This window comes from Lissotriton helveticus, chromosome 10 (genome assembly GCF_964261635.1).
Source record: "Lissotriton helveticus chromosome 10, aLisHel1.1, whole genome shotgun sequence".
NCBI lineage: Eukaryota > Metazoa > Chordata > Amphibia > Caudata > Salamandridae > Lissotriton > Lissotriton helveticus.
The window spans coordinates 279,912,965-279,940,887 of NC_136071.1; the positions used below are offsets into that span (position 1 = coordinate 279,912,965).

The 27,923-nt window shown below is 45.3% G+C and overlaps 1 protein-coding gene across 2 annotated transcripts in view; it reads right to left on the minus strand.

The window, feature by feature from the left end:
- The window catches only part of ZBTB47 (zinc finger and BTB domain containing 47), a 348,552-nt gene that overhangs the window by 86,581 nt on the left and 234,048 nt on the right, over nucleotides 1-27,923 (minus strand). For both annotated transcript variants that reach the window (XM_078665312.1, XM_078665313.1), the window contains exon 3: nucleotides 827-974. In XM_078665312.1, coding sequence (XP_078521438.1) covers nucleotides 827-974 — 148 coding nt within the window. The remainder of the gene's footprint in view (nucleotides 1-826; nucleotides 975-27,923) is intronic.

A 27,923-nucleotide genomic window follows, 5' to 3' on the forward strand; every position in this document is an offset into this window, starting at 1 on the left:
CAAGCAGTATGGTAGTCCAATGGCTGGCAGGAGCAACCCTTTTCAGACGACACACACGTTTTTGTCCATTTGAGAACTAAGATGGCAAAAACATAAGCTATGAGGGCACAACGCAATTTCTGATTTGCAGAATTTAAAATGGTGAGATTTTGTACTTCCAAACGGCATTTGCTCACACAGAAATCCTGTAAGTAATGGGGGTGAGGGGACACCATCAAAATTAAGAGTGATCTGAGGTAAGGTTTTTCTATACACAAAGCAGAAGCAATTTTGCTTCATGGGTAAATGTGAACCTGTTTTTTTTAGGTATGCAGAAATAGTTGTGCATGTCAGTATTCCTAAAAATAACCTGCAGTTGCACATTCCACCGAGTTCTCCGGGAAATCTTTGTGAATTGCTAACAAAAGCAGGGACATTTTCTCTAAACGAAGGTGTTTTCATGGTAAAGTTATGACATTTGTCTTTGGCTGTTGTGTGAACTTGGCCCAAGATGTAGAATGCAACATACAATGAAGCCTAAAGAAGTACGAAATACAAACTAACACATATTTGTGTAACTGATACACAACAGCTCTCCATTAAACAAATTTCCTGATTCAAGCCATCTTCTCATACACCTCTATGTTCAATATGGGATGGACCCTCAACCCATATGTTTGAGACACCACTGACTGCCTTATGTGTTCTAAGAGTTGGAGTTCTGCCTTGATACCATTGAACAAAATAACACACCTGATGGAAGGTATGGGTGAAAAGAAAAACATTGAATTGGTCATTTGGTTCCTGATCGCATTCAGCAAAGTGGCAGCCCTGAGTCAATACTCACCAACCATGTGCTTCCTGACATGGGCCATGGTGTAGAACTTTTTTTCGCAGATCTCGCAGGAGAACTTCTTCTCTGCATAGCCGTGAACTATTTTGTTGTGTTCATGGAGGGACCACAGTTTCTTGAAAGGCTTCCCACAGGTGATGCACTGTCAGGACACACACATGGAGAATCATTAGGAGTAAACCCACACAAATGTCATTCTTTAAACTGAAGCTATCCACAAACTTCCCCTCCAACTTTCTTATTCTCTACTTTTAGTAATATTTTTCGGTCTCGTCCAGAAGTATTCTTGTCTTTTATTTAGTTCCTCTCTCAAGGTTATTTATCTATGTATTTATATTGAAGATATATATACACCACAGACTAAACCAGGTGGGTCTCAGAGTGCTTTACATAAGAACAGTTACAAGTACATCAACACTTTGGTTTTGTTAAATTACATTTTGCTGACGACAACTTTCATGTTGCAAGTTACAATAAGGCGTGATTTTTTTTATTTAAAGAGTTTGCGCCTGATTCATAAAGGTAAACTTAAATTTTTGTGGAAGTTTACGATTGTTTGCTATTCACTAAGGCATTTTACAAGTTGTAGATTTAGGCTGCTGAGTCTCGCACACAAACCAATAGAACTGTCCTTTCTTTTTATGTGCGTAAACTGCGCACTCGTAAAGATACCACTTGTAAAATACCTTTATGAATAGCAAACGATCAGAAACATGCACAAAAGTGTAAGTTTACCTTTGTGAATCGGGCAATTAATGTATAGTTTGTCAGGTCCCAAAAAACAGTGAGATATTGAACACAAAAAGTCTGGCCCTTAATTAGGCAGGAATGCAGTGCTTAATTTGAAAAAAAAAAAAATGGAAAAATGAAGTACCAAGGCCCAAAATATTGATTGCGAGTCTGCTACAGCTGACCCCGCTCCAGCTCCTGCCAAATGCCAATGACACAATGACAGCAGTCTATCTGCCAGTTTAATTTTTTTTTATATATATATATATATATATATATATATATATATATATATATATATATATATATATATATATATATATATATATATATATATATATATATATATATATATATATATATATATATATATTCACTGAAAAAACCAAAGGTTATAGACCATATATAGTTAGGAAATAGCATTTAGAAAACCTTATTTTACTCACACAAAACCATTGAAATTCCATATATAGTTAGTTGCACTAACTATATATCGCGCACCTGCAATCCACTGCTGATGATGTCACATATTACATCATTCATGACATGGTCAGTGACATCACTGATGACATCACTGATGACATCTCAAATGACATCACTGATGACATCACTGATGACATCTCATTTGACATTACTGATCACATCACTGATGACATCATTCATGTGATGATACAATGAACCTCTTCAGACTCTAATATAACCTTAGATACACTCAGTGTAAACAGACACTCACAGACTGTCACTCATCCATGGAGTTACTCACACACCTAGTCAGTCTTGCAAAGAATCAATCACACCTCGATTTCCTCAACTATATAGTTATACACACCTTACTTATTGGAACATATAATAACACATATTTACTCTGTTATACAATCCCTGATACAAGTTCACAATAATCCATACAGCCACTCACACATTCACTGGCTCTTATGCACAGTTATTTATATATGTCAACTATCACATGTACTGTGTTTTACATATGTACTTACTTTGACATGTAGCACTGAGATATCCATTCACTCACCAATACACTCATGCACACAGTCAACCGCCCATACAGATGTTTCCACATGCACTTTTGAACCCATACATCTAGTGAATCAACTGCTCACACATCTATGCACAGAGTCATACACCTCCCAGACACCCACACACACACTCAGTCTCCCATACAAATACTTGGGCAACTAATCAATAACCCATATAGTTAGTCATATAGCTAATGATCAACACATGCATCAGATTACAAAACAACAGACACAATGATGCACAATTTAAAACAGTTTAGTCACTAACCCATGCACTCAGTGAGACACATTTAATCACTCACTTATACAGTCAGTCATGCACCTACTAAATCCTTCATCCAGACACTTATACATCCACTCATTCTTCAATATGTAAGACATATTTTAACTTTACAGAAGCATACAGTCACTGGATGTTGTCATCAGTGATGTCATCAGTGATGTCATTTGAGATGTCATCAGTGATGTCATCAGTGATGTCACTGACCATGTCATGAATGATGTAATATGTGACATCATCAGCAGTGGATTGCAGGTGCGCGATATATAGTTAGTGCAACTAACTATATATGGAATTTCAATGGTTTTGTGTGAGTAAAATAAGGTTTTCTAAATGCTATTTCCTAACTATATATGGTCTATAACCTATGGTTTTTTCAGTGAATTTTCAAGGTTTTGTAAATGCTAATTCCTAACTATATATGGTCTATAACCTATGGTTTTTTCTGTGAATTTCATTGGTTTTTTAACAGCTAATATCTGTAGCTGTAAAACGTATTCTTCTTTAAATCCAAAAATATATTTTATATGTTTATGAATAATTTTTTTTTTAAATATTTTTTTTTCTTCGTTCCCGCTTCGCGAATCGGGAAGCTTCCCGTTAGCTGACCTTGATGCCGCGAAATAGACCGCGAGCCGGTAAACGTTTCTTTACCGCAAGTGCCGCGTTAGAAAACAACATCGTGACGCCTCCCGTCCGCATGACGTTCCACGTTGTCGCTTGATACGTCATATGACGTGCTACGTTAGCGAACTGGTACGCGAAGCGAGTGCCAAAGCGCAGGTTTCTGGAAGCAAACCGGGAGGCCCTGCAAAGCGCTTAACGTAAACACAGCAAGTCATGTGACTTGGTAATAACACTTTTCATTGGTTCATTTCACTTTTGGTTTCCTAATGATGTAAGACTAGGTCATATAATCTAAAATGAACACTTTTGATTGGTTGAGAACTCTTGTTTTTCCCAAATGATGAAAATCCCTCCTTCTTTCCTCACTCTGACTTTCATCATTGTGAGAGAAAGACCCTTTGTGATCACTGAGCAATGGCTTCTTTAGTAGCTTCAGCTGGTGCTTGCCCACCACCTCCACCACATCCAAGGAAGAGTGGACCACCTGCTCAAGTTGTAATTCAACAAGAAGAAGAAGAAGAGGAACAGGAGGACGAGCACGAAGAGAGGCAGTTTTTGCCTGAGCAGCCCAAGACGTCTCACCGGAAAGAAAACTTCATTTGGCAATTTTTTAAAATTCCCAAAGGTCAGAAAAAAGTAAATGCAAGATACGTAACTTGCCTTATATGTCAAGATAGACTGTCCAGAGGGACCGACAAAAAATACAGTTTCGGAAACTACACAATGCATCGCCATATGACTAGGTGGCATCCTAACAACTACAGTGCTGCACAGTTTCGGAACGACCTAGATAATCTCCCTATTATGGCCAGAAGATCTGTTGTACCGGAAGTAACGGGACCAGAGGGCAGGGAGATGGTGCCAAATATACAAATGAGATTTGGTGAAGTAAAACACACCTGCGTATTTTGCGATGGATTCATTTCCTACGGAGAAAGAAGCATCACTCTGATCAACAGAGCTATTGACTAAATCCCTGGCACACTTTTTTAAAGTTGTTACCAGTGGTCTCGTGACTTCATTTGAGAAAATCTTTGGAGTCATCCCTGCTCCCTTTCATTCCATTTTCTCCACTCTGGTTCGTGGATTGCATTTTTACTTGCATTACCAGCGGACGCTCTTGTGCTTTTTTACATTTTTAAATATGGATGTCCCTCCTATGCAACCTCCGACCTGCAGCTGCTGACACTGTTCCGCAATCGCATGCTAGAATATTATGGCACAATGCCGTTGGCGATATTAAGCACGGCATATGGATTATCTTTTCGGTTCTCCTACTTCACCTGTGTCCAGCCTGTATTTCACTGCCTGACCTGTGATTTCGATTGGGCCATTGATTTGTGTCTCTGCGGACCGGTTTCTCCTGACGTCGACTTTAATCAGCTGATGACTCCTATCATTACTCACGAGTTGATTTGTCCTGGCGAAAGGATTATGGCTGTGGCATTGATGCATGGACTACTTGGTCCCTGGAATTTACTGGCGGCAGCACAGTCTTTCTTGGAACACAGCTTTCTTGAAAACCCACCGAGCTGTCCTCTGATGGTGATAGAGGATCCGGTGCTGGGAGAGCACGTATGTTCTTTTCCGCTTTTAAATTGGATGGCTGAACTGTTTTCGGATGAAGACGGTGACTTCCTATTGGAGGCTGTTGCAGCTTATTTTGCATACACAGTTATGTCATAGACCTTTTTCATGTTTGATATGCTGAGTACTAGCATTTCATTGACAATTCATTGACTTATTTGTCAAGTTTTTATTATTTACCTTGCCTATTGGCTTAAGACTCGATAAAGTACTTGGCTGTTTTATTTTTCTTTAGCATTGAATTTTCCTAGTTTTTAATGCTTTACCTTGCGGACCGTCCACATATAAACTTGCAATCTGCTCTCATGAGATGGCACTTCTATTATCTTATTCAGTTCGTTTCCGGATCATGAGGAGGTGTCATCTAGGTCCTGGATATCTTTACACCGTGTTAAGTTAGCATGGGCTCATTACCGGTTTAAACGCCATTTTTCCTTTTTTGCAACTTCTGCACACGACACTTAGTTGTTGCTTTAGCTTTCCACCTAGTAGTTCATCGTGGTTTACATGAGAATAATATGTTATTGGTCTACTATCTGCTTTACTTGTTAAACTATATCTGTACAGCGAGTGCTAAAGTTTCAAGAACAACACGATACAGAATTGTTATGAGGTCTGATCTCCACGACTTCATACTCATAACATAAGTGCAACTTCTGCCAATTCTGGGCATGAGGCGGGTTTTATATTGCTTTGCCGAACACACATACACAACAGTTGATGCGGTTCACATGAAGAGAGAGCTGGTGTATGCTGATGTGATTCCTTCAAATCTAAGACACTAAAGTATGGACACGCCCTAAACCAACACAAAGAGACCTTCTTAGCAAATAATATAATATGTGTATTAGGGAGGGTGAGATATAAGCAGCCGCGGGCCGTGGAGGGAGTTACGATGGGGCAGGGAGGCGGGGAGGGGGAGAAGCAGGGTGGAGCCCTCTCTACCTTGCCCCTCCCCCTCCCCGCCTCCCTGCCCCACCGTAACTCCCTCCACGGCCCGCGGCTGCTTATAAGTGTTGCTAACTCTTATTCATTTACAGCATGTTAACATACTGTCACCATTCGCTTTTTATGTACTAGTAACTATGCTGGTAATTTTGCTACTGATAATATGTGTACTTGTATTCTCCACCCTGCTTCTCCCCCTCCCCGCCTCCCTGCCTCACCGTAACTCCCTCCACGGCCCGCGGCTGCTTATAAGTGTTGCTAACTCTTATTCATTTACAGCATGTTAACATACTATCACCATTCACTTTTTATGTACTAGTAACTATGCTGGTAATTTTGCTACTGATAATATGTGTACTTTTATTATCTAAGGTACTACGCCTGAGAAGACGGCATTAGTAAATAAACATTTCAAATACACATGTGTTCTTCTTAACTCCATGTTCTGGTTTCTAAGAAATATATAACGACCGACTGTTCATGAGTTCCACGTATCCTGAGGTACTATAAGTTCATATTCTGGATTGTCTAAACATTGAGAGTTTGTTATATCCAATGTGACACTGTACCTAGCTTGCTAAATAGTTTTTGATTACTAACGTGAGTTTTGGGACACCCTAATTCGCCGAGGTTCCAATCCTCTGTCCACAGTTCTGTGTGAGAACAGAAACCCTGCGACAGGGGCACCCCCGACCCTTGCTGGAGCTTCATCACACTTGCGATACAACTCCAGCAATGCGCCACCTTTACGGCACAGATACATCACGCATCTGTGCTGTTTTTGCCCCATGATGCGCCGCATTGTAAATGCAGCACACCATAGGTGACGGAACAGCGGCACAGAATGACTAACACATCCCTGGTGATGCGCCAGTCATCATAAATCTATCCCTATGCTTCTTATCTTGTTAGAGATGAACCGCCATATGTATCATCAAAGTTATTTGCATTTCCTAAATAGCGAACTTTAAGGAATAAATAGCGATTCTTTACCATTCCTAGTTTGCGATGAGCTATTTGCTAATTAGCCGAATGTAGCCCAATGAAGCCCAATGTAGCCCAATGTAGCCCAAAGATGGCCGCCAGACACACAAAAAAACAAATGTAGCCCAAATATCAGCCAGATGTAGCCCAACTATAGCCCAGTGACAGAATGACCAATCAGCTTCGCAAACCTCCGTTACGCGAAGCGGAGCGCTGTTACAGATATATATCTTTTTTTGAACGTTAATTTCTCAAAATCCACTGGAGCACATATATTGAGACCTAGCAAAGGCACATCGGGCTACCAGTCCCTAATATTTTGCCAAGTTTCGTGCAAATCCATTCAGCCGTTCAATTATTATTTTTATTATTTTTTTTTGCCCCGCGGGGCCCTTTTAAAACCTCCACATCAAACCTAGGGGGTCAGCGAGGATCTACTATGCCCCCTTATAGTTATTTCCCCCTTTGTTTTGACCTCCTCTTGTCTCTCGATCCTACCGAGAGACAAGATGGCTGCCGCTACGGACTGTTTGGAATGTTGACAGACGCCGGAGAACCAATCAGCTTCGCTTCACAAAGCTCCGTTGCGCGAAAAGTCCGCGAACCAGAGCGCTAACCGGTCCGCTGTTACAGATATATATCTTTTTTTAAACGTTAATTTCTCAAAATCCACTGGAGCACATATATTGAGACCTACAAAAGGCACATCGGGCTACCAGTCCCTACAATTTTGCCAAGTTTCGTGCAAATCCATTCAGCCGTTCGGGCTAAAAGTGAGGCCAACCGCCCTATGGAAAACTCAATGTTAAAAACACGTTTTGGGACCCCCCTTTTTTCTCGGCCCCCACTGGACGAACCCCCCCCAAATTTTCAAGGGCTGCTCAGAAACAAAATGTGCCATTTTCCTGAAAATTTCAGCCAATTCCGTCCACAAACGCCAAAGTTATTAGACATAGAATTTTCAAAAAACCCATAGAGAAAAAATCCTAACTATATATACCTACTGGCGACCGCCAGTAGGTAATATATATATATATATATATATATATATATATATATTTAGGGGGACACGGTGTGGTGATCGTGGACGTTTGGATCCTATCCTGGAGACATTTGCATCACCTATCTGCAGAATAACAGCGAGCCTACACCGATGTGTTTTCCTTGCTTCCCATGCCGCCGACCTGGAGACATAGCCATGATGTATTCTGGGAGTTGCAGTTGGGACATTCATGCAACGAGCAACAGGTGTGCTAAAACATTTGGGGAGGGGCATTTTAGGCACGCTTACTTACAGCAGCAGTATTGGGCTAATAGGATGCAGGACTCCACGCAGTACAGGGCGCTGAGGAAGGCAAGATGCCGAAATGCATTCGCCGCTACTGTTTTGGTCCAAAAATAAACGTGTCTCCGTGCTGTGAAAACCCCTCTGGCCTCTGATTGCTTTCTTGGAGGTGATGTTTTGTTATATTTATATATATATATACATATATATATATTAAATCATCTATGAGTAGTTGTACTAAAACAAATAGGCACACAGCGCCACCGTGCGGTGGATGAGTGCATGCTGGTGTTTAGAAAAAGGTTCCTTTGCCGAGCACAGGCATAGTGCCAATATCGGCACACTCTCCATCCCTCTATCACTCCCACAGCATAACAAATATGCCAACATGGTGGGTTATCTTACGGGCGATCCCAGGGCAGGCAGCCCATCGCCGCCTGCCCACCTGATGAGCCAAAATTCACCGTGGCCCTAGCCAACCGGTGTTTGTTAGATTTGGGGGAGGGGATAGCCCCTCCCACCGGTGGACCACCAGTCCACCCCCTTACTCACGCCCCCCCCTAAGAGGGGCGGAGCATTAAGGCAACCCCCAGTTGCTCAGGTCCACAACCGCCCGTAGGACTAACGGGGCGCCGTCGCTCCTCCAGGGTCCAACGCGAGGACCTCCCTGGGGATATTTGGCTTTAGCGCCCTTACTGTGCTCCTGCAGAGAGTACCCTTCTGTACCTTACAGCCTCTGAATCGCCCTGTAACTCCGCCACAGCACTGGGTGTGGCCATCGTCACCCCAGGGCCCCCCACCAAGGTAGGCATCTTTACCTATATCCTTCCGATTCCCAGGCCTCTTCCCGGTACAAGGTCCCCCCCACCCCCTCCTGCCCGGAAGTGACACGGGCACGGGGAACCGACGAGGGTCCCAAACACTGGAGGGCTGACCCATTATGTGCCATACTGTGGCACTAAGGGGGGCCGCCCTCTTAGGAGGGCCCCCTGCGTGGCCCGGGGCAGCCCTGCAAACACCAGCCCAAACTAATGACTGCTAGGTGCTGCTCGCCGTCCAATCTCAGCTCCTGCCTTGCTGCCGGGGAGCGAGGTAACCTAGGCAGGGGTCCAGCGGAGCGGAGTCCCAAATCTCCCATTTAAGAGCAACTATTGGGTAGAAATATAGGTAACTCTGTTTACAGCTTATTTGTTATGACGCAATGAACAGTTTTGTTTCTCGGCAGTCTAGGAGTAGATAAACGACATGATGACGCATGAATCGTGGGGGAGATATATGGCACTTCCAAAAGTGTGCTCATATTGTTGATAAGGAGATTGTAATGGATTTTCAAAAGCTAAAATAAGCGAGTGGCTATGTTGACTTCTAATATGTATAACGACAGAGCTCCGCCCTATTCATTAGTACTGCAGCACCCTGCCATTATTTGAACAGCAGGCATTTACAAAACTCCCTCGATAAAACACAAGTATTTATTCATCCACTCTGCTTTTCATTACAAAACGTTCTTCCCACTGTTCATTGAGCACTTGGCTGGACCCCCAAGATAGCTGAGGATTTGTTGGTTGGATGCTTGGAATCCTGTTTGGGGGGAGGGGGGTTCTGTGCACACAGAGTCTAAAAGTATCTCTCCTTCCCAGCCCAGCCCACGTGGAGCCCACACTGCCACGCGAGCTGCCTGCTCAATGGAATGGCTATGCTGCGCATGTACGTCTGCTCTACTGGAATGTGTGTGCGCATGTGCATTGGAGCAGGCCATGCCGCGCGACGGTCGGTGTTCCTTCCTTCCATCTGTGCTTCACAGCTGAAACTATGGTTGAATCGGAGCAGTGCCTCACAGAGCTGTTGTTTCAGGGTTTGACGGATTAGTTACAGTCACAAACCTGACTGATTTCCTGTCCGCCTTATTACAAGTGCATTATATCCTAGAGTTATGAAAAGGTGGACAGGATATACGTCTCGATTGTGATGGAGTAACCTGTCTACCAAGCTCTAAATGAGGCGCCAAGTGATTACTTTGTGCACCTCAGCCATAGGCTCCCATTGAAGGTAAACTCAACGTGCCTTCGCCTGAGAGTGGGGCAGGGACAAAAGAGTTGTGGGAGTGTCATCGGTGCTGCTGCCCTGTCCACATGGCAGTCCACAGTGGACTTCGTGACATGACATAATATGTGGCTTAAGCTCCATACTTGGACTGTTGAAGGGGCCTGGCACAGCTCTGGGATCACAAGCTACTGCAATCTGAACCCTGGCACTCATGAATACCAGCCATTGAATACTTTCAATGTTGAAGCCACCATGGGTCAGCTGTCCTCGCATGGCTCCAGCCTACGAGTCAGACCTCTGAAGAAGCACAAGGCCAGCTGCTGCAGATATTTTATTTCCCGTACACTCAGATGTTTTCCTTGCCGAAGACTGGAAGCATTTGAAACCTGGCCAGACCGCGCGCTTTATGTACAGGGGCAATGGCCTAGATCACGTGCTTCTTGTACTGGACCAATGCTATTTAAGCATCCATTTTCATTTTTAAGGCTGATTTGCATTCACACTGAACAGAAATCTGAATGCTTATAAAGCACCCATACAAAGGAATTAATATGCTTAAATATTTGAGAAACACTCTTACATATTGGTTCACCCTGTCATATAATTCAGATCTGTGGCATGAATATCAATAGTATTTTGTTTTCAAGCACATGCTTGGAGGGTGTTCTGCCAGAGAAAAAGTGAGGGATATTCTTCCCAGTATTTAAGACTGGTATGATTTCTCTTGATATGGGATTTTCAAGGGGTGTTTGGTCAAGTGGTCCACGGTTATCAGAAAGGCCCTGCTTTTCCTGGAGCACAAATATATGCCCGAATGTGTAGCGGGAGTGTTTTTGTATGGGCACACAATTCATTTTTAGGCATATATATTTTGGTTTATCAATATTTGGGCCCCAGTGAATTATGTTTATTTTGTGCCAATGTAAATTTCTGACACTGGGACACATTTAGTAGCACCTGCACAGTCTGCTTTCTGTCAGAGTAGCAACACGCTGGTGGCAAGGGGGCTTTTGCATTTTAGTTTCCAGTTGGGCCCAAAACAAATGCTGAATTTAGGATGCCATGAGCCCCCCGTTTCAGGGGCGTAGCTTCAGGGGGTGAGACACCCCCAAAGAAATGCATTCTTGGCTTGATAGTTGGTGCTATATGTTTGTGTCGGTTTTTCTCATCGTGCACCAAGAATAAAAGACAAAAAAAGATGTTTTGTGGCTGAAATTCGAAATCTGAATTCAGATAACAGGGACTCAATACCGGCTTCCCTGCTTGTCCAAATTGTGTGAGCCTAGGCCAATATTATATTTCACACAGCCTCCTTTTTAGGTTTCGACTTGGCGAGGGGCGAAGCCCCTCCCAGCTCGAAATCTTTTGTTTTCAGTAGTGATGTTAGAACCGCCTCTGCCTCTCATTGGCTAGCTCCATAAATGGAGGCTAGCCATTGGGAGGCAGAGGCTGTCAATCGCGCTTTCTCTCGAAAACGCGATTCGGGGGCGTTTCTGGTGCTTTTTTTAAGCCCCGCCCCTTTGTCCCGGGCCGCGCTGCGATTGGCTGCCGGCCCGGGACACCCCTGTGACGTCATTCCCCGGGCCGCGCTGTGATTGGCTGCCGGCCCGGGACCTAACTTGTTTTTTTTGGATCCATTTCCCGGCGCAGACACGGGCAGACAGAAGCATTCATGATGTACCTCATGCTAGACTTATGGTAAATGCCTAGTTTTCTTTCCACAGAAGCGGCGAGGTTTGTGCAGAGTTCCGCGTGCTCCAGGAAACTGCAGAGTGTAATAAAATTCCAGGCAGCCGGGAAGAGTGCCAACATCACTTTAATACGCCGCGTTATTACGGAGGTGTGCTGCTCGAACGGCAGTAAAATACAGTAGATGACTCTGAAAATCGCATCTCTAAAAAAATGTAACCAAAGTTAGGATAAGGCTGCAGCAGTAGAAAACATCAAAATTAAAAGCAGTTGTGAAATGCTGACACCATTAGTACTCGGTCACCACAGCTGTAAAGCCCAGCCTCCCACCCCAGCGCTGCGCTCACTATTCCACATTTTGGCTTTCATTCACCCTCTAAAGCCGGTATGTTTCTGTGGACTGACCGCGCTAATGAGGGTGTAACAGACAGCTGTTCAGCTCAGATTCATGCCCGAGATTTGAGGTGGATAAACATGATGCTCGGCGGTACGCAGGGCACGGCGGGAGAACAGCTGTGCGTGGCTTCGAAATCGCGCCGTGGGCCCGAGGCAGCGAGGCGGAGGTCTCCCCCAGCACGTACGCTGCAGAGTATGTGCGGTCCCAACTCCCCAGGGTCCACGCTGCTGTCCTACAGTACAGTAAACGGGAACCTTCACGCGGCCAGTGTGTAAGTTTGACGGAGCAGTAAGACTCTTCCCTGCCCTGTGCACTCGGGAGTTTTGCTTTTTGTGTCCAGCTTGGGGAAAGCACCGCACCCAAGGATGGAGAGAAGGTACTACTCGAATTTTCAAAGGATAAAGTGGGGACGGACGGGCGGGAGCGAGGCGGCATGATGGATCTGGCTGTAACGGAACGAGTCAAAGTGGAAGGGAGAGACAGGCAGGGGGAGGGTGGGAGACAGGCAGCTCGGGGAGCAGGGAGGGAAGAGGTGGGAGTTGCGCTGGCGTTGCCTGCTCAGAGCAGCATCCGGCAGCACTCCTGCGCCCCCAGCTCTCAGGAGGGACCAGCGCCGAGCAGAGAACTCGAGGAGCTGGGTGGCCAGACGCCTCTGCCTGTACCTGAAGGGGGAGGTAGCCCCGGGTAGGAGCACGCCCTGCAACCTTGCCAGAGCCGCAGTCTTGACCCAGAGGTAATGTAAAGCCTTGCTATTAAAGTACCTACCACCACCGATGTACAGGTGTAAATGTGTTTAAGGAATTTTAAAAAGGGGGCTTTGGGCATATGCGAGGTGGCTCTCTGTAATGTCTATTTGAATAAACGTTACAAGCACGTTTTTTAACGAACTGCTAACAAAATTCGTGTAGTATCTGGGATACTTGTCTAAATTGTTATACATTCAAATGTACTAATCAATGCTAATTACCGATATCGGATAGCATGGTGGTCTGTCTTGAAGGGTTAGCGCAGACCGGGTGCACGTTTTTGGCTCGTTACCGCGGCACCACGCACAGGTGTAGCCCGCATGTTCCTGCCTCTCTGCCCAGTCCACCCAGTCCTTATAGGCATGCTGATATGAGTTTGAGAGGCGTCCTGTTACTGCCCTTTCAAACACCCGAGGGCCCTATCAAGAAGTGATTTTTTTGGCGCAGAGCCGAGCACGTGTTTTAGGAGCCTCCAGTGCGTAAAGTGAATTAATTCAACCTAACATGTCCCAGAGATTGCGCTTTATTTTTAAACAACTCAACTCATAAAAAGATAGAGGAGAACCGTGTCCACAGTTTCCGAGCTATACTATCTGAAAATGAAACACCAACTCTAATGTGAGAAATATCGGGCAACATGAATTCACTTTACACACCGCAGGCGCAATTACACAGGGGTGCAATGGCACATTTAATCAATCTAGCCTTAGCAATGTACTCATCGGAAGTTTCATCTAATTTACATGCTTGAATACTGCAATGGATATCGAAAGGTGGGAACAAGGATGCTAATTTAATTTAAGCAAAGATAACAGGGGTACTCCGAATTTTGTTTACGGTCAAGAGGTGGGAGTAGCAAGTAGCAAAAAAAAACAGGAAAAACCTCTTTCAATGACCTAAAACTAGTCAACAATATTGGCAACCAACTCGATTATTTATACAAAGGGTGCATCTGGTGACACAATAGACTTGTCTCATATTTATTGTTTTTTTATTTATTCTTCATTATGCAAAAAAATGTCTTTTATATATATATTTTTAGATTTTTCAACAGTTTTCTTTTACATGACATACATAAATAATACATTTAAATAACGATTCACATCCAATTGTTCAAGTGCATGATATTTACTAAAATAGATGTTCTAAATAGAACCCCTTATCAGCAAGTGTGAGCATTCATTCTAACATACATACACACCCTTTCTCACATGCAAACAACAGTGACAAAATACATAAAAATTTGCAGGCTTTATAATGGAGTGTTATTGTTGTCCAATACAAGACTCCTCGTAATGTAGTCACAGTCTGTCAGAAATCATGAAACAGTACTTGTAGAATCGTTGTGATCTATCTTTGTATTATTTTCCACTTTTAGTTTTCAATTTATCATATCCGAGGGTCTTTGTATGCGTACAAAGACCCTCGGATATGATGACACCTTTCCACAAGAGGCCATGGATTGAATGGGCAGTAGGTGTGGGCTCTCTTCCGACTCCTGAGCAGGAAGGGTGCAATCCAATGTCCAGCGTGAGCAGGTGGCATTGTAAAGTTGACAAATATGAGGAGAATTGTAACAAGCATTTTGGAAAAGTTTGAGCTATTGGCATTGTAAATGACAAAATTTGTATTTATGTGTTGGTTTTGAAAACAGATAAATAAATGGCATTGTCCTTTACATTGCCAATAGCTCTAACTTTTCCAAAGGCGAAACCGTTGCATTGTAAATGCTTGTTCTTTATTGTCCCATATGAGAGCACACTTTTAAATAATGGAGTCCAAGATGTGCGCTCTACAACCTCTTATGTTTGATTTAATGGATTATAATGTTGCTTCATCTATAATAAGAATCTAAGCCACATTCAGGGCTTACATGAGCACTAACTTGTTTCCTAGTTCACTAATGGCATTGTCATGGGGGGGTAAGAAATTAATGTTTCTAAATTCATGTTTAAATACAATAACTGTTAATAAATGTCTATCAATGCAGTGACAATCTGATGTACTAAAATGAAACGCTAACGCATGTTAAAGAAGTACACTTTTTTAATTTTGAAGAAACTATATTATATGTTTACATTATGTTTGTTGCGCAATTTACATGCCAAACGTTTTCATGGCTTGGCTTGTGCATGGACTCTTACAGCCATGCCATACCTTTGGCTCGGCTCATCCTATTATTTTGCTGGTGCACACTCTTCTTTTTGCAACTTGAGCTTAGTACATAGGGCCGTCAGTCACTTGATGAATTGATTTGTTAGAAGCGAGGACTGGAAGCATGGAGCTCCCACCTACACACACTGATTTGACAACTCCTCCATCAAGGCTTCTCGTAGCTAAGATGAAGAGTGTGAGCAGCGAAAATGCATTCAAAATAAATAATCTTAGGGCAGGGACTGCAGTCCGTTGTGTTGTACATGACCGTAGTCTCCAGAGAGAACTACCAGACCCAGGTGGGACCGGCTGGGACGTAGCTTGGAAGGGGAGGGGTATTTCTTGGGGCGTGACACCCCTAAATGCATTCTTGGCTTGGTAGTTGGATCTTTGGGCCTGGAATCGGGTTTGTTCTGTCTGTGTCAGTTTTTCTCTTCATTCTCATTTTGCTAACAACCTTTAACTTGTACATGTTTGGAGTGAACTTAAATTTATATAGTGATGGTGTACCAAACAAATAGGTAATCTGCACCCACAGAAGTACTCCTTGATTGGGTGCAAATGTACTACTTTTTGGAATTAACAAATATTGCCAGTAGTAGGCTTGGAAAGCTGTGAAATTTCAAGTTTCCGGGCATTCTACTGGTGACCAAACACCAAATAGGTGGAGGGATAAATGCTTGCAAATTGTCTAACCAGTGGCAGTCACTCAGAGTAGCATTCCAATCCATCAATTTTTGCCCACAGTGACACTCTAGACAGAGGCCCACCTAATGTAAATCAGTACTGATCATGTTCCTCATGGAATCAGTCCATCCAAAACTTTGGTCATCTCACCCCTCCACTCTGCAGCTTACCCCTTTTTAGATGGGGAATTTGAGATTCACACCACCTGAATCCTACTGACTATGCTATAAACCTGCTTTTTTTGCTCGAGTTTGATCTTCGCTGAGAGGTATTTGGAGCCCACATCTAGATGCCAATGCTGTGGTTCTGAAAATTCTGGATTCGTATAATCGTTCTGGACTCGAGAATTAAAACTTCGTCGAAACATGACGAATTTGGTATCAAAAGACCGAGAATGACGACCGCACCATGTACATATATTTTCAGCACATTCAAGTGACGATTTCACCTCAAAATCGTCATTTGCGTTCTGAACCCTTGGCTTCCATTTATGTGTTGCCCTTTACATAGGCCTTAATCCAGCTGAATTCAATTCCACAAGGACACATACTCCTTAATCGACTTTTCTATGACCTGTACAAATTGGAACCATTGCCCCAGGCCAAACTCGTTAGGTCAGTTCCCCTCCCAGTGGCCGAGCAAGATAGCATCAAGGCTCAACAAGCCATAAAACCAATTCAGCGCGCACACCTGCCGTATCTCGCTCACATCTGTCTCCACTCCTTTTCTTCATTTTCTTTATGATGGGGAGGTGCCCGTTTTTATTGAGCGTCCAGCGATATCTGATGAAATGTTGGGCCTTGCGAGGTGATTTGTTATGGGCAGCACGACGTGAAATATGTACATGTCATCATGACTCTGCTTTCCTTTTGTAACCAAAACCTGTAAATGATATATTGCAAATTCGAAGAATGTTTGCCTGAAGCCGAATATTCTGTATAAAGAGAGAAGCCTGACTTTGTAAATTCGAGCAGTCTCCTGAGAATATACTTCCTGTGTGTTGTACTTCTAGGACACTTGTTACCTTGGTTGCAGCCAATAAATCGATCTTTGACTTCACCTAGAAGACTCTGAGTTTCTGTGGTCTGGATCAGGAAGAACCCGAGGTCTCTGGGTGTACCCTGACACCGCTGGGTTACCGGTTCTGTGCCGGTTCTTAAAAACCCAGTACCTCAGCTGGCGCCCAACGTTTGGGGCGATTCCAGTGGTACCAGTCAGCCAGAGGTTCGTGAGGAGCTTCGTGTGAAAATTCCGGAGGACGGCCAACCACCTCATCGACCCCTGCATGTCGACGTGGTCCGAAGGTCTTTGCTGCGAGGTTCCCCGCTTCCCGACGGCTACAAAGGACTGCTGCCCTGGCTATCGCCCTGATTTGGACCCTTGAAGTTTGGTAGAGCGAAACACTGAGACGAGTCTTCTGGTGACGTCATCGATATTTCAGTTAAGTATAAGTGGAGCGTCTCCCAGTCCTTAGTTGGTCTTAGTTTTTGGTATCCTTTGGAATAATTGTTGGTACTTGCAAGCACCAAAACCGAAGGACTCGTGTATTCACGAGAAATATCGTAATCGATAATCCTTCGACGTTTGGAACTAGACTAGAGAGCGAAAATGCCTAGTCTTAGACTTGGAAATTTGTTTTGTCTTGGTGGTAATAATAGGGACTCCCGATTGGAGGACTCATGTCCGGTTCCTCCGGTTGGAACTCCAACTTACGAGTTATATGTGAAACATGGGGTAGGCCCCATCACATACAACGAAGTATGGATCAAATACACCAGGAAAGATGGTGTTTTAAAATGGCCCCAATATGGTAGCTTTGATACCGAAATTCTAGATAACCTTGAAGTTAAACTGTTCAAAAAGAAAGCCCGGCCGGCAATGTTTGACTCTTTCCGCCTATGGCGTAAGGAGGCCAAACAAAAGGAAATTAAATTAGCGAAGAAAAATAAGAGAGAAGGGAATATGTCAGTAATGCAAGCTGCTATGCAGTTTAAAGACAATGAAGAAGAACAGATGAGTGAGCAGTTGCACAGGCAACATAAAATGGTAATAGATAAATGTTATCCAGTTTTGCCGTCTCTTCAGCAAGAGGCAGCAAAAGAGCCTGAAAAAGATCCATTAATGTCGCATTTATTAAGTTCACCACCCCCCTATGCGCAAATGCCACCGCACCCCCGCAACCTTTAGTTGTGCAACCTACGCCTTCTGTTCCTCTACAGCACCCACCAGCTGTTCTTCAGCTGATTCCTGTCCCTACGGTGCAGCCTCCTCCAGGCTCGCTGACCACATCTTCTCCACCTGTGCTTTCTACGATTTTGCCTACTGTACTTTCTACTTCTCCTAATGCTCCCTCTACGATTTTGCCTCATGCTCCTTCTATTCCTCCCGATGCCTCCTCTGCTATTGTCTCTGCCCCTGCCTTGTCTCACCCTGTTTTTCCACCCGTTCTTCCTTCAGTTTCACCTTCCATTCGGCAGAAAATGGCCAGCACTGTTACTAACCTTTTCTCGCCTCTTTTTGGGTCGCCTACTACGACCCCTAACATGGAACGCAGACAGTTGCGAAGTCGACTGCCTGACTATCAAGAGAGAGACTCACTGAATCGTTTGGCACGGAAATGGGTCATGGACACTGTAAAATATGATGTAGAGTCTGTCATGGAAGTCTTCCATCAATGGGAAGCACCGACGCAGAGATATGTTTTCGAACAGATGTGTGTTTTCCTCTGTGAGGATTTGGAAGACAATGATTTAGAATGCATCCCACAGGAATTGTGTCATGTACGGTTTAAGTTTGGAGAGGGTATGATTGTAGGTCCCGATGTCGAGAAAGCGGTTGAAATATTGTTATCATATCGGTGTAAGGGGAGCAGTTCTGGGTCACAATCTGAGCCTAGTGCGTCTGGTAGGAAAAAGGCGCGACAATACCCTATGAGGGAAGTTCCCCCACAATGGAGAGAGGGCGACACAACCGCTAACCCACCTATTCTGCCACACTTTCAGCGTGTATGGGTACATGTCCCATGGAAGCGAGCTGAAGTTTTAGCACTCAAACAGACATTACCTGATCCGCGAAAAAATCCTGCAGGGTATTACAAAGAGTTGTCACAAACTGCTGGATCATGTATAATGAATTTGGCTGATATCGATATGTTATTTGGGAATGTTGTTCCACAGCCTTTATGGGGAAAAATTTGTCATACCGATCATGATCAGGAGTTAGGTGACTCATGGGCCAATATTGCTGCCGCAGATGCCCGACAAGTTGGTGGTGCTAAGCCTGAGCTTTTGATAGCAGAGCTTCCTGGTAGAATAGTTGATTACATGAAAACGATAATGCCTGCAATACGTGTAAATTGGGATAAGTTGTCTGCATGCAAGCAGAAGAAAGAAGAGACAGTCTCAGATTTCTTCACCAGGTTTGAAGAAACATTTGTCGATCACAGTGGTCAGGATATGACCACTGAAGGTGGCCAGAGATTGTTCGTCGATAAGTTCGTGCACAATCTACTTCCAGAATTGTGTAAAAAGTTAAAGGATTCAGAAAGTTCTTGGGCAGTCTCATCTTCAGCGCAGATATTAGCCACTGCCCAATATTACGAGAATAGAGACAAAGACGAGAAAGATAGAGTAGAAAAGAAGACCAAAGAATTAAAAACGAAGGTTTTGCTACAGCAAGCATATCCGCCACGTGGTGGTGGTAATCAAAATAATAATGGTCAGAATAATTATCAGAATAATTTTCAGCAGCCTCAACAGTATCAGAGAAACTCGCAAAGAGTTGAGTACGCTCAACCCCGTGTACCTGTAGGCCCAAACCAGTGTTCATATTGCAGAGAAGAAGGTCATTTTAAGTATAATTGCCCTATTTTGTTACAGCGTGCAAATGGTGCCTCTGGTGTAAGAGGTCGTAGTGTTCAGCAAGCGCCTAGAGGTAGAGGACGCGGAAACTTCCCCCAGAACACACGTCCCCTTCCACCACAAAATTCTATGAATAGGTTTGATCAACAGAATAAAGCATCTGACAGGACAGCTCAGTACTACGCTGATGATTACTATACAGAAAGTGAGAATTGGGAAAGTAATGATTGCTAGGACAGCCATAGACAAAGAGAGGGAGTTGTTTCAGTTCCAGTAGATCAGAGTGGACCATACGTTGAGGTAATTACATCAGGTGTGTCAGAACCTTTTCTGTTGGATACTGGTGCTACAAAGAGTTCTATTATGCACTCCAAACTCCCTGGCGCACCTTTGTCTGGCGAAATGAACGTTTCTGTAGGTTTTTCTGGCGCCCCAGTTAGAAATCCGATTTCTGACCCTTTGTCCCTTTCTGTTGGTCCTTGCGAATTCGAAGCACCCCTCATTCTGACAACAGGTTGTGGTGAAAACTTGCTAGGATTGGATTTATTAAAAAGATTGTATGCGACTTTGTACTGTTCTCCTTCAGGAGTACGACTTACTTTAGGTGAGAAAGTGGTTTCTCCCATGTATTTATCAAGGGATAAACTTCCAGCAGAATTGTCGTTTCTCCCAGACATTCTTTGGGACGCTGGTCCTAATGATGTCTTTTAGAAATTCCACCATATGTGGTAACATTGAGAGCCAACGTTAAAATGCCACGAATTCCCCAATACAGAATATCTAATGAGGGTGAAAAAGCTTTGCTAGCGATTGTTTACGAATTGATTGAAAAGGATGTGATTGAAGAAACGCGCGGCAACGTTTGCAATAGTCCTGTTCTGCCTGTTTTAAAACGAACTGACCCTTCTCAGCCACCTGTGTACAGATTCGTGATTGACCTTAGAGAGGTGAATACAATAGTTGTGCCACAATTCCCAGTTGTCACCGACATTACCACATTATTGACTATGATTCCAGCTTCTGCCTCTTGGTTTTCGGTGATTGACCTGAAGAATGCTTTCTTCAGCATCCCAATTGCTGAGGAGAGCAGGGATATTTTTTCCTTCAGTTTAGGAGGTCGCAGCTTCCGCTTTAAACGCGCTCCTCAGGTGTGAGAAGTTGGCCTGATAGGTGATGTTTCCAATTCTGGAACCACCGGTTATCAGACCAAACAATCCCTTATGGTGTCTGGTTGTAAGTCAACCTTGTTAGACAAGCTATCCTAGGGATAGCATGGACTAAGCAGCCTAAAGGCTTAACTTAAGAGGTCGTGTTAAGCGAGCTGTTTTACCACATACAATCCTGTAATATCAAATGAAAGGACACCACACAAGTATATATTATAAAAATATATGTATTTATTACTAAAAACAATCCCCAGTATTCTTTATGAATAAAGGGGCACAAGCGTTAAATCAAAAGCACAGTTTAAACATACAAAGTTGCACAATTATGGATGAGGGCGGGGGGCCACTCAAACCATCTACTAAACAAGTGGTATAAGAGATACCAATCGAACAGTGGTTAGGCCTAGGGAATCGCTGGGAGCAGTCGGGACAAGCAATGCTGAAGTCGGGAGAGGCCCACGGGATTCGGGAGCAGTGCGGAAAGCGCACGCATGCACCAATGTTAACCAATGGTGCGTAAAAGTTGTAAAGTTAAAGTTTAAGGACACTTCCGCTGAACCTAGAGGAACAAAACTTAAGACACAGACCCTAGAGATGTGTACCAGTGTGGGAACACCGGCGGAGCAAAGTTACCTCACCCACAGGAAGCGGGTGCACAGGGTCGAAGTTGAGTCGGGTTTCGTCACGCAGGCTCTTGGTGCTTGAAGCTGAAAGGGCTGCAGGCGGGGTGAAAGAGAAGTGTCCGGTGGAGTCCAAGGGTGGACTCGAGTCGAAAAGTACCTGAAAGCAGAGGGGACAGAGTCTGGGTCACTCAGCAGTGACCAGGGTGGAACCAGGACGGAACCAGGCAATGTCGGGCGCAATCAGGTGGTCGTCGAGGAGCTTCTCTCCGCTGTCACGTGGGCTCTGGGGCATCTGCGACGTCCAGGAGCGGGTCACGATCTGTCCCACGAGGGCTCTCACCGTCGGCGCAGTCGGCTTCAAGTTTGGAGCAAACAACACTTGGCAAGAGCAATCCACGCGGAACCGGGAGATTGCTTCTCACTCGAACCAGGAGGGTCAGAGTGGGGGCTCCTTTTCAGGGGAGCTGGTGCAGATCTGGAGCAACCAGATTCGCAGGTCGAATTTCAAAGTTCGTCGGCACAGGGGCCACTAGCCGGCTGGCAAGTGACCGGGCCAACGCGTTGAGCCAAAAGAAGCAGAAGGGCCCCACGCAGCACTCATCGAGTGTGGAGGGCTGAACTTTGGTGCAAGTGTGGCTCAGGGTTGCGGCTTCTCAAACCCCGGTGTACAGCTTCGAGGGTCACTCGTGGGCTGCACGGTCAGCGTCTCGTGGTCTTTCCAAGATGGCGTGCCCCATGCTTCCGGTCGCCTCCACGGGTCTCAGCTCTGCAGGGACTGTGGATCGGGATGTAGGAAGGCAGGCAAGCTTGATCTCGTCGATCTCTGTCGCTCGAGTTCCGGCGGGAACTGCAACAAAGCAGACGTCGAAGGCTGGATGGTGCCTGTTTGCACAGGGTGGTAACTCCTTGACCACAAGGGAGATTCTTCAGTCTTCTACGTTGAGTAGGATGTCGAAGGGTCCAGAGTTTCGTTTCTTATGTTTCATCAGGATAATCTGAAGTGCATTGGCACTGCTCCCAGTCTTATACTAATTTTGGGGGCTGGATTACCTGCTAGGTCCCCTCCTATGGGTGGGACCCAGGAAGTGGGTGGATACACCCCCTTCCTTTGATCCAGGCCGCCCTGGCACGAGGGCTGGAGTGCCCCAGAACCGGTTTGGCCGGATTATGCAAGGGGCAGCCTTGTGCGCCCCAAGCAGTGTCTGGTTTCTTTCAAACCTCCCTGCTACAATCCACTATCTCCTATCTGGAGGGTGGTAACACCCCCCTGCGACAGGAAACGCTTTGTCCAAGCCCCATTTGGCTGAGTTTCGGTCAGCTTCAGGGGGTCAGACTCTTGTCTGTGGCAGAGGCATCCATTTTGTGGATCTAAGGTCCTTTTAGAAATTAACCGCATTTAAGTAAAGCAACATGTCTTACCCCTCTAGAGGGGTGGAATGCTATCCCCGTCGCCAGAACTGGCGAGGGGATAGTATTCCAAATCGTATGACACCTTACACGACATGTTTTGATAAAGCCAAACCAGAGTTGCTATATAACCGCGAGGATTATAAGGCACTTAAGAGTATATGGTATGGCATTATCCTGAAACAGCTTAGGGAGTTGTTCCCGACAGCTGCAGACAGGCTCAGCTCATGCTAGAGCTCCATCTCACATGAAACCACGCACTCTGCCTTCAGGATTGATGAGGCCTTCCATAGGAGTGGCTCACAGGTTAATATGTGTCCAGATATAGGTTTAGATATAGGTATACCATATCTAAGTAAGGGGTGATTACACCACCTTACCCCAGCTGAGTGATCAGCCAGTTGTGTCAATTTAAGAACCAGCCAGGGGTGGCAAAAGATATGCTGCAGCCCCTGGTAGGCCTTGGTGGCCCCTATGCCCTGGGCACCTATAGTGCATTATACAGGGGCTGACAAGGAGTCCATTTCCAATTGTGGTATGTGCCTATAGCACATGTTTCATTACTTTAGTGAGAGAACAGCAGGCTGGGGGTCTGATCAGCAGGCCCACAGCCTCAGTAGTCGAAAACCAGTGAAGCAAAAAGCAAAAATTTGGGGTGACCATAGGATAGCAGACCCTACTCTCCTACACAACCCCCCCCCAAACGCAGGGACATTAAACTAACCTTGACCAGATAAGTCTTCATGTTCTAAGTGGAAGTACCTGGAGAGACCATCTGCATTACCATGGTCAGTCCCTGGGCGGTGCTCCACTGTAAAGTCCATCCCCTGTAGGGAAATGGACCACCTGAGCAGTTTGGGATTTTCACCCTTCATCTGATTGAGCCACAAGAGGGGCTTATGGTCTGTCTGAACTAGGAAGTGAGTTCCAAACAAGTAGGACCTCAACTTCTTCAGGGCCCAAACCACAGCAAAGGCCTCCCTCTCAATGGCTGACCAACGTTTCTCTCTGGGGGTCAGCCTTCTGCTAATAAAAGCAATGGGCTGGTCTTGACCATCTTGATTAAGTTGTGAGAGCACAGCTCCCACCCCCAACTCAGAAGCATCTGTCTGTACAATGAACTGTTTGGAGTAGTCAGGACTCTTCAGGATAGGTGCAGAGCACATGGCCTTCTTCAGGTCATCAAATGCCTTTTGACAGCTAACTGTCCACTGAACCTTTTTTGGCATCTTCTTGGATGTCAAGTCATTTAATGGTGTCACTATAGACCCATAGTTTTTCACAAACTTTCTGTAATACCCAGTCAGGCCCAAGAAGGCTCTGACTTGTGTCTGGGTAACTGGAGGAGCCCAGTCCTGTATGGTCTGGATTTTGCTCTCCAGTGGTTGAACCTGACCCCCACCTACTAGGTGGCCCAGGTACACAACCTTACTCTGCCCTATCTGGCACTTAGTAGCCTTGATAGTTAGGCCTGCCTTTTGCAGAGCCTCCAAAACCTTCTTCAGGTGGATCAGGTGATCCTCCCAGGTGGAGCTAAAGACAGCAATATCATCTAGATAGGCTGCACAAAAGTCATCCAACCCAGCAAGGACTTGGTTCACCAACCTTTGGAAAGTGGCAGGTGCATTCTTCAAACCAAAGGGCATTACCACAAACTGATAATGTCCACTAGGGGTAGAGAATGCTGTTTTGGCTTTTGACTCCTCAGCTAGTCTGATTTGCCAGTAGCCAGCTGTCAGATCAAATGTGCTCAGAAACTTGGCAGAAGCCAATCTGTCAATGAGCTCATCTGCTCTTGGAATGGGGTGAGCATCTGTCCTAGTGACAGCATTGAGACCCCTGTAGTCCACGCAAAATCTCATTTCTCTCTTTCCATCTTGGGTATGAGGTTTTGGCACAAGGACTACTGGGCTGGCCCATGGGCTCTCTGATGGCTCAATCACTCCAAGCTCCAACCTCTTTTGCACCTCAGCCTTGATGCAATCCCTGACATGGTCAGGTTGCCTGTAGATCTTATTCTTCACAGGCAGACTGTCACCAGTGTCCACCACATGGGTGCACCAGTCAGTCTGGCTGGGTGTGAGTGAAAACAAATGCCTGTGGGCCTGCAAAACTTGTCTGCAGTCCATCTGTTGCTGGTCAGTGAGGCTGCCTGCCAAGGCTACTCCATCAACTGAACCATCATCAGGGTTCTGAGAAAGCAGGTCTGGGAGAGGGTCACTCTCTTCCTCCTGATCCCCATCTGTGGCCATGAGCAAGCTCATGTCCTCCCTGTCCACAAATGCTTTCAAACGATTCACATGGATTACCCTGTGAGGGCTCCAAACGATTCACATGGATTACCCTGTGAGGGCTCCTAGGGGTTCCCAAGTCAACCAGATAGGTGACTTCTCCCTTTTTCTCAATGATAGGATAGGGTCCACTCCATTTGTCCTGGAGTGCTGCTGGGGCCACTGGCTCCAGTACCCACACCTTCTGTCCTGGTTGGAACTCTACCAGTACAGCCTTTTGGTCATGCCAAGCTTTTTGTAATTCTTGGCTGGCCTCCAGGTTTTTGGATGCTCTCTCCATGTATTCAGCCATCCTGGAGCGGAGACCAAGTACATAGTCCACTATGTCTAGTTTAGGCTTTTTGAGAGGTAACTCCCATCCTTCCTTCACCAAACATAATGGACCCCTCACAGGGTGGCCAAACAAAAGTTCAAAAGGGCTGTAGCCAACCCCCTTCTGTGGGACCTCTCTGTAAGCAAAGAGCAAGCAGGGTAAAAGAATGTCCCATTTCCGCCTAAGCTTCTCTGGTAATCCTTTTATCATTCCCTTTAGGGTCTTGTTGAATCTCTCCACAAGCCCATTGCACTGTGGGTGATAGGGTGTGGTAAACTTGTAGTTTACTCTACACTCCTTCCACATTGCCTTCAGATAGCTGGACATAAAATTTGTGCCCCTATCTGATAGTACCTCCTTTGGAAAGCCCACTCTGGAGAAAACTGCAATGAGGGCTTTTGCCACCACAGGTGCTGTGGTGGTCCTCAGGGGAATAGCCTCTGGATACCTGGTGGCATGATCCACTACCACCAGTATAAATCTGTTTCCAGATGCTGTTTGAGGATCCATGGGACCCACAATATCTATTCCAACTCTTTCAAAGGGTATCCCCACCACAGGTAGTGGTATGAGGGGGGCCTTTGTTGTGCCACCTGACTTACCACTGGCTTGGCAAGTGACACAGGAGCGACAAAACTCCTTGACATTTTCTGACATATGAGGCCAGTGAAAGTGTGAAACAAGCCTGTCCCACGTCTTGTTCTGACCTAAGTGTCCTGCAAGGGGAATATCATGGGCCAAGGTAAGGAGGAAGCCCCTAAACTTCAGAGGTATAACCAACCTCCTGGCTGTACCAGGCTTGGGGTCTCTAGCCTCTGAGTAAAGGAGTCCATCATCCCAATACACAGTATGGGTACCTTGGGCATCCCCAGCAGCCTCAGCAGCAGCCTGCTGTCTGAGGGGTTCAAGGGAAGGGCAATCTAATTGAGCCTGCCTCAGGTCTGTCCTTGAGGGTCCCCCTGTCCCCAGAAACTCAACCTGGTCAGGTTCAAGTTCCTCAGAGTCTCCTCTTGGACTGCAGAATCAGTTTCCTCTGAAACTTGATCCTCAACCTGGGGCAAGGTGGAAGGCTCAGCCTTTCCTCTCTTGCTCCTTCTCTTGGGTTGTGGTTGGTCTATTGTTTCAAGATCCACCACTGGTTCAGGAAGGCACTTCTTAGCCTGAGACCTTGTCACTGCAAGGACATGAGCTGAAATCCCTAGCATTTCTGCATGAGTCCTGTACTCCACTTCTGACCAAACTGAGCTTTCAAGATCATTGCCTAACAGACAGTCTACTGGGAGGTCTGCACCCACAACAACTTTCTTTAGGCCATCTACCCCTCCCCAGGAGAAGTTCACAACTGCCACACTATGGGAAGTAGTGGAGTTGCTTGCATTGGTCACTAGGTAACTCTCACCTAGCACAATCTGTCCAGGGTCCACAAAGTCAGGTGTCACCATTGTGACACTGGCACATGTGTCCCTGTAGGCCTGAGCCAGTTTCTCATTAATTAAAGGCGTCTGCCTATATTTGCCCAGGTTACTGGGACTCACTGTAGTGGACAAAGCTAGGTCCACATCATATAGGAGAACTGCCTGAGTAGGGATTCTGACTAGGCCAGATCCTACTTCAGTACCCAGGGTCAACCCTACTACACCCTTTGGCTGTGTTCCACCACTGCTGACTGTACTAGGGGGTGCAGTTGCTTTAGGAGCTGCAGTGGTGGGGACTGGATTTGTCTTGGTGCATTCACTGCCCCAGTGTGAAACTGATTTGCAGTTATTACACCAAGGTTTCTTTGGGCCATTATTCTTCTTCTTTTTGTTTCCATTTTGGGAACCACCCTCCTTACTATTAGTTTGGGGGCCTGAAGACTTCTGGTCTTTTTCTTTATCTTTCTGATTTCCACCCTTCTGGTCTGTTTTCTTCTGGTCACCACCTTGGTTCTGGGGTTTCTGCTTAATCCTTGTTCTGACCCATTTGTCTGCCTTCTTTCCCAATTCTTGGGGAGAGGTCAGATCAGAGTCAATAAGGTATTGATGCAACAGCTGGTTTGTACAGTTATTAAGGATCTGTTCTCTCATGATAAGATTGTACAATCCTGCATAGTCTGAAACTTTACTTCCCTGCAACCAACCCTCCAGAGCCTTAGTGGCACAATCTACGAAATCAGTCCAGTCTTGAGTCTGTGCTTTTTGGGTGTCTCTGAACAACAACCTGTATTGCTCAGTGGTTAGGCCAAACCCTTCAATAAGAGCA